The 14,481-nt window shown below is 37.4% G+C and overlaps 1 protein-coding gene across 2 annotated transcripts in view; it reads left to right on the top strand.

Moving 5' to 3' along the window:
- LOC142310844 (solute carrier family 2, facilitated glucose transporter member 9-like) overlaps positions 1-14,481 on the top strand; it is a 156,494-nt gene that overhangs the window by 110,930 nt on the left and 31,083 nt on the right. For both annotated transcript variants that reach the window (XM_075348589.1, XM_075348590.1), the window contains exon 9: positions 12,950-13,051. In XM_075348589.1, coding sequence (XP_075204704.1) covers positions 12,950-13,051 — 102 coding nt within the window. The remainder of the gene's footprint in view (positions 1-12,949; positions 13,052-14,481) is intronic.

Raw genomic sequence — 14,481 nt, 5'->3', positions numbered from 1 at the left:
TTTCACATACTCCGATATGCCAATATAATATCTGATATTATAATGCATCTCATAGTCCTCCATATATTATAATGTACCCTTTATAGTTATCCATATATTATAATGCACTCCCCATAGTCCTTCATATAATATATTACACCCCCAATAGTCTTCCATATATTATAATACACTCTCATTAGTCCTCCGTGTATTATAATGCAACCTCCATAGTCCCTTATATCATCTAATAAAGCTCCCATAATCCTCCATATATTATAATAGACTCCTCATAGACCTCCATATATTATAATACACTCCCCATAGCCCTCCATATATTATAATGCACTCAACATAGTCCTCCATATAGTATAATGCACCTCCCATAGTCCTCCATATATTATAATGCAGCCCCCATAGTTCTCCATATATTATAATGCACCCCACATACTCCTCCATATATTATAATGCTGCCCCCATAGTTCTCCATATATTATAATGCACCCCACGTACTCCTCCATATAGTATAATACACTCCCCATAGTCCTCCATGTATTATAATGCACCCCATAGTCCTGCATATAGTTTAATGCACCCCTATAGTCCTCCATGTATTATACTGCACCCCATATTCCTCCATATAGTATTATGTAACCCCATATAGTATTAGGAGCCCCTATATAGCATTATGCAGCCCGCATGTAGTAGCATACAACCCCAATCTTGTTTAATACATCCCAATAGTCCTCTGGCTACCGTGATTAAATACATATTCACTTCTCCTCGTTCCCCTGCTTCTCTGGTGTCTCAGTGTGTCCACTGTTCTGCCGCTCTGCACATCTCAGCACATCTTAGCACAGCATGCAGTATTGTCGTCATCGCGATTCGCTGTGCTGAGCTGTCAGAGTGCAGACACAGCAGGAGAATGATGAGAGAGGGAGTGTGCGTCTCACTCTCTCATCATTGCTTTCAATTGTATCGACAGCTACAATGCTGATATAATTGAAAGGGCGATCCTTGGCGAAGGGCCTGGTGCCAGCGCTGGCACGGGGCCCCATAGTGGTTGCGTGGCCTGCTGCCATCAGCGGTGCACCACTGGCTGAGGTCCTCGGGCCCCCTGAACCCTTGGGCCCGGTCGTGATGGCGACCCCAGCGACCGCGATCGTTCCGCCTCTGGATGTATAGGTGGTAGTCATACCCAAATGTCCATATGTCAAAGAACACAACAGTATCTTGAATAGCACAACAGCTTAATCCCTCATATACATCATATACAGTTGTGTAGGTCTTGAAACTGTTCTTACTTCTCCGTGTATAGATTCCGATGTCCATTGATGATCCATAGTTGCTCGGAGCCTGCTCACCTTGTTACAATCGGTGCAAAAATGAATTTATTCTGGATTTTAGGAATCCTTCCACAACATACGATGAAACAAAGGAAACTGCATTGAGCACGCCTGAGACCGCAGAACAGAAAAGGGTGTTGGCGGATCACCCTAACCTTATAAATACAAAGAAAAATCGCCACCGAACAAGCTGATTACTTTCATGTCGCTGTCTTGTCCCCTTTTGATCCTGTCCTCGACCTCCCCCCATCAGCAAACCATTTATAGTCTCCTTATCTGAGAGTTACCTCAGCGGAGATCAAATTTATAACCGAGCGCGTGTTCCATATTTTTAACCCAGGGCTGGCCTGTGCTACATAACACTAAATTAGATTTTTGACAATTAGAGAGACTAATGTGAGCCATCGACTCCCAGGAGCAAAATCTCACAGCACGGCCTTCCTTTAATAAACACTTCTCCGCGAAGAACTGAGATCCAGGACCCCCCTCTCCCCACCCGTTCTGCTTACTTACCCCCTTCTATCTTTCTCAAATCCCCCCTCTTTATTCAGCCGTACTCTGACCCGCTAAATGGTCCTCGTTTTTGCCATCTACTATTGAGCAGTAATAAAAGTGCTTGAAGAGGTGCAGGAGGAATGGCTGTGCAGTAAGCGGCTCACATTCACTCAGGCAGACTCATAGCTCTGGAAGTCTGATTGGTCCTGAGTGGAGACAGAAATGGCACCCGATGGACACTAGGAGATTGGTTATAAAATTACAAGCATTTGTTCTGCTGTCAATATTTTTTGCTGGTTTTGCTCAAAGCTTTTTTTCTTCTTTTTTTTTTTCTTCTCTCACTTTGCCGCTCATCTTCCAGCGGGAGAAAAAAAAGTTGAGGATAATGCAGCTTTTAAACGATTCTTTGTTATGTAGGTTTTTTATACGCCTCAATATCTTTTGATCAATTTAGATGATGGAATTTAGAACACTATTTTTTTATTTTGTTGCATAATATCTGAGTTTGTTTTAGTAGCTTTTTTTTTTTTTAGTTTATAGCAAGTATGCTTAATTTTATACTTTGTATACTCTGACGACTATATAATTAACAGGACTATATAATATAGATTGTGCTGCCCTCTTTTACTTTACATAAACTAAACAACCTAAATGACCGTGCCAGCCTACTTAAGTTTATATAAAATGTTGCATTGATTGTGCAAATACAGTACAAATATATACGGTGGGTGTGTAATATTTATATATGTGTATGTATAAAATATATAATATATATGTGTGTGTGTGTATATACAGTATATGTATGTGTGTATGTATGTACAGTTAGGTCCAGAAATATTTGGACAGTGACACAAGTTTTGTTATTTTAGCTGTTTACAAAAACATGTTCAGAAATACAATTATATATATAATATGGGCTGAAAGTGCACACTCCCAGCTGCAATATGAGAGTTTTCACATCCAAATCGGAGAAAGGGTTTAGGAATCATAGCTCTGTAATGCATAGCCTCCTCTTTTTCAAGGGACCAAAAGTAATTGGACAAGGGACTCTAAAGGCTGCAATTAACTCTGAATGCATCTCCCTCGTTAACCTGTAATCAATGAAGTAGTTAAAAGGTCTGGGGTTGATTACAGGTGTGTGGTTTTGCATTTGGAAGCTGTTGTGTGACCAGACAACATGCGGTCTAAGGAACTCTCAATTGAGGTGAAGCAGAACATCCTGAGGCTGAAAAAAAAGAAAAAATCCATCAGAGAGATAGCAGACATGCTTGGAGTAGCAAAATCAACAGTCGGGTACATTCTGAGAAAAAAGGAATTGACTGGTGAGCTTGGGAACTCAAAAAGGCCTGGGCGTCCACGGATGACAACAGTGGTGGATGATCGCCGCATACTTTCTTTGGTGAAGAAGAACCCGTTCACAACATCAACTGAAGTCCAGAACACTCTCAGTGAAGTAGGTGTATCTGTCTCTAAGTCAACAGTAAAGAGAAGACTCCATGAAAGTAAATACAAAGGGTTCACATCTAGATGCAAACCATTCATCAATTCAAAAAATAGACAGGCTAGAGTTAAATTTGCTGAAAAACACCTCATGAAGCCAGCTCAGTTCTGGAAAAGTATTCTATGGACTGTAAAATGATTGAAATTAATACATCAAGTTATCAAATATTTCATAGTAAGACATATACGTTCATAGTTCTGTTTATGTTGGAGGGCATAGGTTATTAATAAAGTTTATAAGGGATAAATATGCCCATATTGAATATACTTGTGCTGAGCATGGAGGGATATATTTGAATCCTTCCCGAAGCTTTCCGAAGTTTCCAGAAGGTTACGTAATATGGAACTATATTCAACTGTGTTACACTAGAAGGCCCTATATGGTTTGAACAGCTGGTATATAATACACGATGGAGGGGGCTACTGGGCGCTCTCCACACTGCCTGCGGTAAGAAGACTCCAGTGCTGCAAGATATGACACGTTGTCCAGGCTAAGAGATGACATCCCCAGCATTGCCGTTCAGGAGCCAAAGAGAGATGGGTAAAGACTTCCCATTGTTCAGTATGGACTAAATGAACCCTTTTTACATAAGCTATCAAAGTATATTATTTTTTTCCTTTCTGTAACTGAACCTTGGCAATCATTTTTAAATAGATAAAATACATTTATTTTTTACATTTTTTGAGGTCTTTTCTTTCATGCGGCTTTACGTATTTGAAGAAAAATATATTTAAGAGTATATTTTTTAACATTTGGCGAGTCAGCTATTCGTGATTTTTTTTTTATATTTTTTTTGTTGTTCCTTCACTTTGCATAAGGGGGGTCGAAGTTATCAAAGTCATAAGTATTTTAAATATCTCCTGCAAAGGATCAGGAATCGACAATTTATAAAAAATCACGCAGAACCTAGGAAATACGTATGAGTCAAGTTGCATGAATGTTTTTTTTTTTTTTTAAATGAACTTTAAAGTCTTTACAAAGTTACAGGAGTTAACTTTTGACGTATTTTTGAGCAAGAAAGATAGAGTCAGTCCATAAGAAGTATTGGACGGGTTGAACAAGGTGAATCAAGTCTTACAGGATCATCCATCAGATCATCTGATCATTTCAGGTAAGAAAATGGATTTTATCTCTTCATATGTGAAGCAAAGTAAACTTCAGTTCACTTATCCAGATATTTCTAATGTAGAAGAGATTTGGTTACGCTTTTATGAGGAGTGTGAACTTGAGAATTCACGTATAGAATGTGCAAGGTCTTTTAATAGAGAGAAACAGAAAATCAGAAATGTCTGTCATTTAGTCTATGATTTTCACAAGTTAATCGTAGAAAAGTGTAAAAATGGTGGAAATAGACAACCTGAATTGTCAGGAGAGTCAGTGACAGAGAAATCCAAAGACTGCTTAGAACCTGGAATGTCAGTCAGTGATATTGTGAATTCTGACTGTAATGTTGGCTGTAATTTTGTAAATCAGAATTTTGATAATGGCGGCAGACATGTGCTACGTAATCAAGGTGCCTTTCAAGATACTGAGAAAGAAGCAGGAAATGACGTAGTGAAGCCAGAAGGGGGAGGAGCCAGAATGGGACACGTGCAGAAAAGACACGTGGAGAGAGAAAATGGCGACGATCAGTTTCTAAAAATAGAACAGGCTAAGTTAGGGATTACACTTAGAAAAAATTTATTGGACATATGCAAATTAATTCCCGCATATAATCCTAAAATACATGTTTGCAGAAATTCAGAGGTTTTTGAAGGTTCCATCGAGAAGTTAAATTTAACCAATAGTGAGACGAATCAGTTATTCTGTATGTGGTTACCTCAGCATTTTTTTAGACAATTGGCATTAAAAAAGTCTTCTGACAATGAGACATTGGATTGTTCAAATGATAACGACATCATAAGGCTGAAAAATCTCATATTCTGTACAAGGAATGAATCTGATCCAAACTATGAGATGTTGAAGGAATTACAAATTGAACATAATGAGAGTACGTTCTCATTTATGTCCGTTTTTGAACGTTTATATAGGGCGGTTATTCCAAATGTCAGATTGGATGGAATGATACGTTTATTCATCAAGAAATTTAATTTCCTTGACAATGCAGCCTGTGCGGTGGCATTAAATAAAAAGTCCCTATTCGAATGTGCGACATTTATCGATTTTGTTAGAAATCGCCAAAGTCAATCAAAACAGAAATTAATTAATTCTGAAAAACCAACACAAAAAAGGGTGAGTTTTTGTGAAAAACCAACAGTGTCTCCCAGATCCAGATATTTCTGTGACAAAATTTATGAAATTCGCAGGAAATTTCATGTGAATTATAAGTCATACACCCCCCCTCTTTCCTTGTCACCTTCAATGAAAGAGAAAATTGTCACAAAATCTGATACCGATTATCTCAGACAAGCGATTTTTAAAAGCCCTGAAAGACAGAAACAGGTGTCTTGTGCGGATTCTCTCCCCTGGTCACTAGTGAAAGAAAAAAAGTCGTCCAGAGAATTTGACAGCCAGCGACAGCTGGGTGGTTTTCCAGAGAAAGATATTTTTCCTCATTTAAGGAAAAAAATTGAGTTACAAAATAACTTCAATTCCAATTTTCTGGAAATTACTGTAATAAATCGAATCTTGCAAAAATTGAGGTTTGGTTTTTAGCTGGATAAAAGGGGATTTCTGGATAAATTAATTTTGCTATTTGATAATCATAATTTTTCATATACAGTGAATATATTTATATATTAGAAGTAGTGATAGTAAATCAAGGTCATATTTTCATTTAGTCAAATGATAGTTTAATGTTATAAATTTAATAATTTGATCTCTGTATATGAATAATAATATTTAAAATAAAATAATAAGAGAAAGTAACGGATTTTAAGTGTTTCATTTTTATCATAAATATGATAATAATTTTATTCTTTTATTTCCCTCAGAATTTATCAGTAAAACAGATTGATGAAGTATTAACTTTTTATTTTTACATATGTTCTTGTCTTCAATCAGGTAACATATATTTTCTTGTGTAAGGTTAATTCGCGAAAGCATGATTGAATAATAATTATTATTTTCTCAGGTACCAATGGTCAGAGAAGTATACTTGAACGTTTTTTTTATGAATATATATATCTCCTTTAGAGTTATTAGAAATGTAATCTGAGCTTTGGAATGTAGTAAAACTGCTTGCTGTCTTGGAATGGTGTTCCTTGCACGTGACCAGAGCATGACTTGATACTAAAAGCTAAAAATAAATGTTTGTTCCATGGTCATATGTACAGTGTGTAATACATTGGAATTTGTTTTTTTCGAGAAGTACTTCAAATTAGTAACATAATCTTTGAAATGCGCATAGAATAATTGGGAATACAGGGATTTGAGTCCGTCTATGTTTTTATGTGAAAGTATGTTACAGTCTTGTGTGCATAGATGTGTCAATGAATGATTGATTGTTTGAGCAGCTGCTAAAGTCAAAGTATTTGGATCCAGAGAGAAAAAAAAAAAAAGAGAATTTTTGTTTTAACTTAGAAGTTATAAGATATGTATGTATACGATATAGAATAAATAAGTTATAGTACATAAGGAATTTATACAAGATATATATTTTAATTCTTAGACATATTTCTTTAGTATAGAGATATTAGGATTTTTTATTAAGGGTTTATTCTGAATAGTTACATTCTAGAATAAGGTTATAACGTTTTGATTTTCTTATATCTTTTTGTGTTAGTCACTTCTTTTACTGATACACAGATTGGTAATCATTTTTTCTTTTCAAATATGGAAGTGATATTGATAATATGGTCTTGAAGATATACCACACAAATTTTAATTTAATTTAATCTAAACATATTAATTTTTATAATATCATATTTCATGATATTGAAAGGGGGAGGTTTGGTCTCAATCACACACATTTATATTTGATAAATATATGTGTTTACAGGATACTTTAATAATTAATATTTCAAGTACAAAGGAAGAATTGGGAAAAAAAAATATATATTTGAAGTATATCATAATGCATTTATATACTAAGAGAAGTGTATTATTTGCAAGGTTACATGACTTAATTATTTTTATTGGTTATTGATAGGCTTGGTAATTTTATAAGATACTGGTAACATTAAGGTTATGTATTATTAAAGACATAGGTGTTATATACATAGAAGGCCTTATTTTTATTTCAAGTTTTATTTTTATTCCGATTTTCATTTTTCTTTTTATTCATATTTTTTATATTAATTATTTTAATATTCACATTTTTAAATTAAAATCTTAATTCTACAATTTTATTTTTTTTCTTCAGATTTTAAATATCTCAATTGAGAAAACACTTCAATATTTAGTTCAGTAATATCTAATATAAGAATATTACTTTATTAAATATGAATCATATGAAAAGGGGAAAAGTTCCATTTTTTTTTTTTTGGAAGAAAAGATACTTCCTTCATCAATACATACAATTGTTTACTTTCTGGTAATACATTATTTTTATATTAGTATGTTAACACATTAAGGGTGAAATATTACTTATAGTTACACATTTTCTTATAGTAGGTTATTTAATAAATAATAGACAAATCAAATAAATTAAATTAGAGTAATAAAGATGGAAGATTAAGGTACATCTAGGTTTACCTTCCTATATTTACAAATAATATATATTATATTTTTAATCAATAATAATTTATAATAGATATTATTGTGTTTTGATGGTATCATCCAGTCTTTTCTAAAAGGTTATTTGCTTTGATTTATAATTTACAAATGATCTAACTAAAAGCCACATTGTTGCTTTCATATTTATAATATGATACATGTTATAGGTACACATTATATTGTTTCATACTTTATATTATATTTTGGTTACATTCAACACATTGCCACCTATGGGTTTGGAAGGGTAATGCACCAATGACAAAAAAAGGTCATTACAAGAAAATACTATTGTCTATACCATTATGCAATATTTTATCATTCTGAGTATCAATTATATTAATACTTTTACGATAATAATAATAATGACATGGTATTATAGTATTAGAGTTATGGTACGCTGTGACATTTATTAGTGATAGTTATTGCCATATTTGGTATCTAGATTAGGGAATGAATCAGTCTTCAATCAAGATTAGAGAAGATAAAAAGACTTTATATTTTTTCCTAAAGTTAAAAGGGATTTTGCAAAAAGGTCCAAAAGGTAACGTCTCAAATAAGACTGTGTAACATACAAAATACACTTATTGTGCTTGCATCTCAGAAACACAATAGTCCTATGATTTCAGGATGGACAATGACACATGGTCTGTGCATTAAGACCTCCCTAAAGTTACTAAGAAGAGCAATGACGTGTTAAAGTTAACCCCTGTCGTGCTGACCAAGAACGTCTTAACATCTGTTATTCGACAACAGGCAGCATGGAGGATAAAAGGTGACTAATGTAAATTGCACTGCACAGACATCAAAGACTTTTGTTATTCTTCTTCTACACTCATGAACTGTGGTTTATCAACATTGGCTATGGACTTTGTAATAAAGAATAAAGTTTATGGACTTTGATCTAACAATGATAAACGCAATACGGGACTGTACTAAATCGGTAACCATCCATTTTTATCAAAGGATTTATTTCTAAGAGACTGTGTTTATGCCGGATTACATCGGAGATAAGAAGACATCAACTCAGAGGACATCATATGGTGACCGGATTTGGTTTTTGCATTTCTTTTTAAGTCTAGCGAAGTATAGTTATATACATTTTTATATGATTGATCAGTCACAGCCTGTCATAACATAAATCCACATTATTATATTATTGAATTTACAAATTAATTATTCTTCATCATTATTATTGATATTAATCCATTATCGCCAAATAAGGAAAGAAGATTTGTTGTTTTAATGATGTATTAATTAATTTTCGGGGTTGCTCCACCCACTTCAAGGGGGAATTGTAAAATGATTGAAATTAATACATCAAGTTATCAAATATTTCATAGTAAGACATATACGTTCATAGTTCTGTTTATGTTGGAGGGCATAGGTTATTAATAAAGTTTATAAGGGATAAATATGCCCATATTGAATATACTTGTGCTGACCATGGAGGGATATATTTGAATCCTTCCCGAAGCTTTCCGAAGTTTCCAGAAGGTTACGTAATATGGAACTATATTCAACTGTGTTACACTAGAAGGCCCTATATGGTTTGAACAGCTGGTATATAATACACGATGGAGGGGGCTACTGGGCGCTCTCCACACTGCCTGCGGTAAGAAGACTCCAGTGCTGCAAGATATGACACGTTGTCCAGGCTAAGAGATGACATCCCCAGCATTGCCGTTCAGGAGCCAAAGAGAGATGGGTAAAGACTTCCCATTGTTCAGTATGGACTAAATGAACCCTTTTTACATAAGCTATCAAAGTATATTATTTTTTTCCTTTCTGTAACTGAACCTTGGCAATCATTTTTAAATAGATAAAATACATTTATTTTTTACATTTTTTGAGGTCTTTTCTTTCATGCGGCTTTACGTATTTGAAGAAAAATATATTTAAGAGTATATTTTTTAACATGGACAGATGAGACAAAGATCAACCTGTACCAGAATGATGGGAAGAAAAAAGTTTGGAGAAGAAAGGGAACGGCACATGATCCAAGGCACACCACATCCTCTGTAAAACATGGTGGAGGTAACGTGATGGCATGGGCATGCATGGCGTTCAATGGCACTGGGTCACTTGTGTTTATTAATGACATAACAGCAGACAAGAGTAGCCGGATGAATTCTGAAGTATACCAGGATATACTTTCAGCCCAGATTCAGCCAAATGCCGCAAAGTTGATCAGACGGCGCTTCATAATACAGATGGACAATGACCCCAAGCATACAGCCAAAGCTACCCAGGAGTTCATGAGTGCAGAAAAGTGGAACATTCTGCAATGGCCAAGTCAATCACCAGATCTTAACCCAATTGAGCATGCATTTCACTTGCTCAAATCCAGACTTAAGACGGAAAGACCCACAAACAAGCAAGACCTGAAGGCTGCGGCTGTAAAGGCCTGGCAAAGCATTAAGAAGGAGGAAACCCAGCGTTTGGTGATGTCCATGGGTTCCAGACTTAAGGCAGTGATTGCCTCCAAAGGATTCGCAACAAAATATTGAAAATAAAAATATTTTGTTTGGGTTTGGTTTATTTGTCCAATTACTTTTGACCTCCTAAAATGTGGAGTGTTTGTAAAGAAATGTGTACAATTCCTACAATTTCTATCAGATATTTTTGTTCAAACCGTCTAATTAAATGTTACAATCTGCACTTGAATTCTGTTGCAGAGATTTCATTTAAAATCCAATGTGGTGGCATGCAGAGCCCAACTCGCGAAAATTGTCACTGTCCAAATTTTTCTGGACCTAACTGTATATATACACACACACACACACACTGTATGTACTTATATTTGTGTAAATATATATATATATATATATATATATATATATATATACTAGCTGTAGTACCCAGGCGTTGCCCGGGATAGTGACTGTCTCTTCGAGTTTCTGTCTGTCTCTGTATCAGTCCCTCTGTCTGTCTCTCTCTTTCTCTGTGTGTGTCTGTCTGTCTGTCTCTCTCTATCTGTCTGTCAGTCTCGTTCCAGGTCAGTCTCGTTCCAGGTCTGTCTCTTTCCCCGCCTGTCTCTTTCCCCGCCTGTCTCTTTCCCCGCCTGTCTCTTTCCCCGCCTGTCTCTTTCCCCGCCTGTCTCTTTCCCCGCCTGTCTCTTTCCCCGCCTGTCTCTTTGCCCGCCTGTCTCTTTGCCCGCCTGTCTCTTTGCCCGCCTGTCTCTTTGCCCGCCTGTCTCTTTGCCTGGCTGTCTCTTTGCCCAGCTGTCTCCTTCCAGGGCTGTCTCTGTCTCTCTCTATCCGTCTCACCACTGACATCATATTACCTCACACATAAGCTTCTTATACTAACAGTTTATTTTGTTCCTATAGCAACCACTAATAGTTGCTATTAATGACCTTTAGCTCCCACCTCCATTCAGTTAAATGGAGACATGTTTTTTTGAGAGTAACTGTAAAGCACGGGGTTAAATTTTCCTGTCAAAACATAGTCTATGACGTTCCCTGAGTCACATGGGGCATCTGTGCAAAATTTTGTGATTGTAAATGCGACGGTGCGAATTCCTTTAGCGGACACACCCACACACATACACTCAGACACATATACTGAGCTTTATATATTAGATATATAGTAAATAAATATAAATATTTCTCTCTCTTTTTCTCAGACACACACACACACACACACACACACTATATACACAGTATACATACATACTGTACATACGTATACACGCACACAGTGGGGAAAATAAATATTTCATACACTTCTGTTTTTGCAAGTTTTCCCTCCTTCAAACACTGGAGAGGCCTATAATTTTTATCGTAGGTACCCTTCTACCTGTGACAGACAGAATCCCCCCACAAATCCCGAAAATCAGATTGTATGATTATAAATAATTAATTTGGATTTTATTACATGAAATAAGTATTTGATACATTAGAAAAACAGAACTTAATATTTGGCAGAAACCTTTGTTTGCAGTTACAGAGGTCAGACGTTTCCTGTAATTCTTGACCAGTTTTGCACACACTGCAGCAGGGGTTTTGGCGACTCCTACATACAGATCTTCTCCAGATCTTTCAGGTTTTGTACCTGTCCCTGGATAACATTGAGTTTCAGCTCACTCAGATTTTCTATTGGGTTCAGGTCTGGAGACGGGCTAGGCCACTCCAGGACCTTGAATAGCTTCTTACGGAGCCACTCCTTAGTATCCCTGGCTGTGTGTATCGGGTCCTTGCCATGATGGAAGACAAAGTCACAACCCATCTTCAATGCTCTTACTGAGGGAAGGAGGTTGTTGGCCAGAATCACGCAATACATGACCCCATCTATCCTCCCTTCAATACGGTGCAGTCGTCCTGTCCCCTTTGTAGTGAAACACCCCCAAAGTATGATGTTTCCACCCCCGTGCTTTACGGTTGGGATGGGGTTCTTGAGGCTGTACTCATCCTTCTTCTTCCAAACACAGCGAATGGAGTTGATACCTAAATGTTCTATTTTGGTCTCACCTGACCACATGACCTTCTCCCATGCATCCTCTGGATCATCCAGATGGTCATTGGCAAACTTCAAACGGGCCTGGACATGTGCTGGTGTGAGCAGGGGGACCTTGCGTGCCCTGCAGGATTTAATTCATGATGGAGTAGTGTCCTACCACCAGCTCAAACTATCAGTCATAAAGAGCGTACCACCCCTCTGGTGACCAGGACACTGTGAGGCAGGGGAGCAGTGCGATCCTCAGGATAGGATCCTGAGGCAATTGCTTTAAGCATCTAAAATAGGATAGCCATCTATTGGTTACACTAAAGAGACAGCATTCTTGCTAGTTTACATACTTTTTCCCGATGATCATTGCCTAAATTCTTCCTACTAGCTGCATCTCAAGGTGAATCATTTGACCTTTGTATGAAAATAAACTGCTAAAAAAAACCCAGTTTATAACTTAATTAGCAATTATGTAGCAACGAATACTGACTTGTACTAGTTAAAACTAAAACGTTTTGCACATTTGCAGTGTTTTACAGTGGAGAAGTTGGGCAGACGACCTCTTATCATTGGTGGATTTAGTTTTATGGGGTTCTGCTGTGCTGGGATTACTGTAGCCCTTGTATTTCAGGTAAGTAATATTAAGACAATGGTAGGAAAAGACCTCCATGCAGGGTACCAGCCTATTATAATGTATAGTAAAAGTAATGAATCTTTACTGCTGAACTTAATTAAATATTTCCTAACTCATTATCAGAGCCCCACAGGCAGAGGAAAATTTAAAGTAGCGACATGGAGCTCCAACAGAGATTTACCTAGAAGAGAGACAGACTCCTTACACTTCAGCAATCACTTTCCAGACTATGTCCCTGTTTATTTCCTAACTTCATGTATACAATCTAAGGCTATGTGCACACAGTGCGTTTTTCTCGGCGTTTTTGCGCGTTTTTCGGGTGCGTTTTTGGCCTCAAAACTGCATGACTTTGCTTCCTCAGCAAAGTCTATGAGTTTTCATTTTTGCTGTCCCCACACAGCGTTTTTTTTCAGCTGCGTTTTTGTGGTGACCACAAAAGCGCAGCATGTCAATTATTCCCGCGTTTTTCACTGCGCTTTTCATCCATTGAGTTCAATGGGATGTTGAAAGACGCAATGAGAAACGCAAATAGCTGCGTTTTGGTGCGTTTCTAAGACCAAAAACGCAGCTATAAACGCAGGAGGTGGGTAGTAAAGTGACGTGTACAGGAAGAGGATTCCTTCTGTCAGTATATACAGAAGCGTGAATCCTCCCGGTACTGTCACCGCCGCTTCCATCTCCCGTCCTGTGCATGTATGCTGCCGTACGGCGCCATGTACAGGCAGGAGGTGGAAGCGGCTGCGAAAACAAAAGTTAACAGTAGAAAAAAAAAGTTATACTCACCTGTCTGCAGCCTCCCGGTGCCATGCCCGCTCCCATCTCCTCTCACGGTATCGCCACCCCCGCTCCGGCTGTGTGCAGACGGCCGGGAAAGCTCCGATGGATGCAGGACCTGGCGATGGATCACCTGATGCAGTCACCTGACGCATCAGGTGATCGTAAATATCGCGGTGACGCGGGCGCCCGGCCGGTATCAGCGGATGCGTCAGTAGACTTCATCCCTGATTACCGGCAGCTGCTGCAGCGATCGGACAGGATCAGACTCCCGCCCCATCGCTGCAGGAGCTGCCGGTAATCAGCACATAAGTGAGTATTATTTTTTTTTTTTTTGCACCGATGCATCTGCTGATTGTATAAACGGCTTTTATACAATCAGCTGATGTGTGATGGGATTCAGGCACTTGATCCTGACACATCATCTGATCGCTTTGCCTTCCAGCAAACCGATCAGATGATATTGGATCCGGATTGGACAGCGCGGGACCCTGACCCAGGATTACTGCGGAGGGGGGTTCTTTATTTCAAAAAAGATGGAGTCACTAATTGTGTTGTGTTTTATTTCTAATAAAAATATTTTTCTGTGTGTTGTGTTTTTTTTTTATCTTTACTAGAAATTCATGGTGGCCATGTCTAATATTGGCGTGACA

This window comes from Anomaloglossus baeobatrachus, chromosome 5 (assembly GCF_048569485.1).
Source record: "Anomaloglossus baeobatrachus isolate aAnoBae1 chromosome 5, aAnoBae1.hap1, whole genome shotgun sequence".
In the NCBI taxonomy this organism is placed as follows: Eukaryota; Metazoa; Chordata; class Amphibia; order Anura; family Aromobatidae; genus Anomaloglossus; species Anomaloglossus baeobatrachus.
Note: the sequence above shows the minus strand (reverse complement) of the source record. Positions and strands in the feature narration are given on the sequence as shown.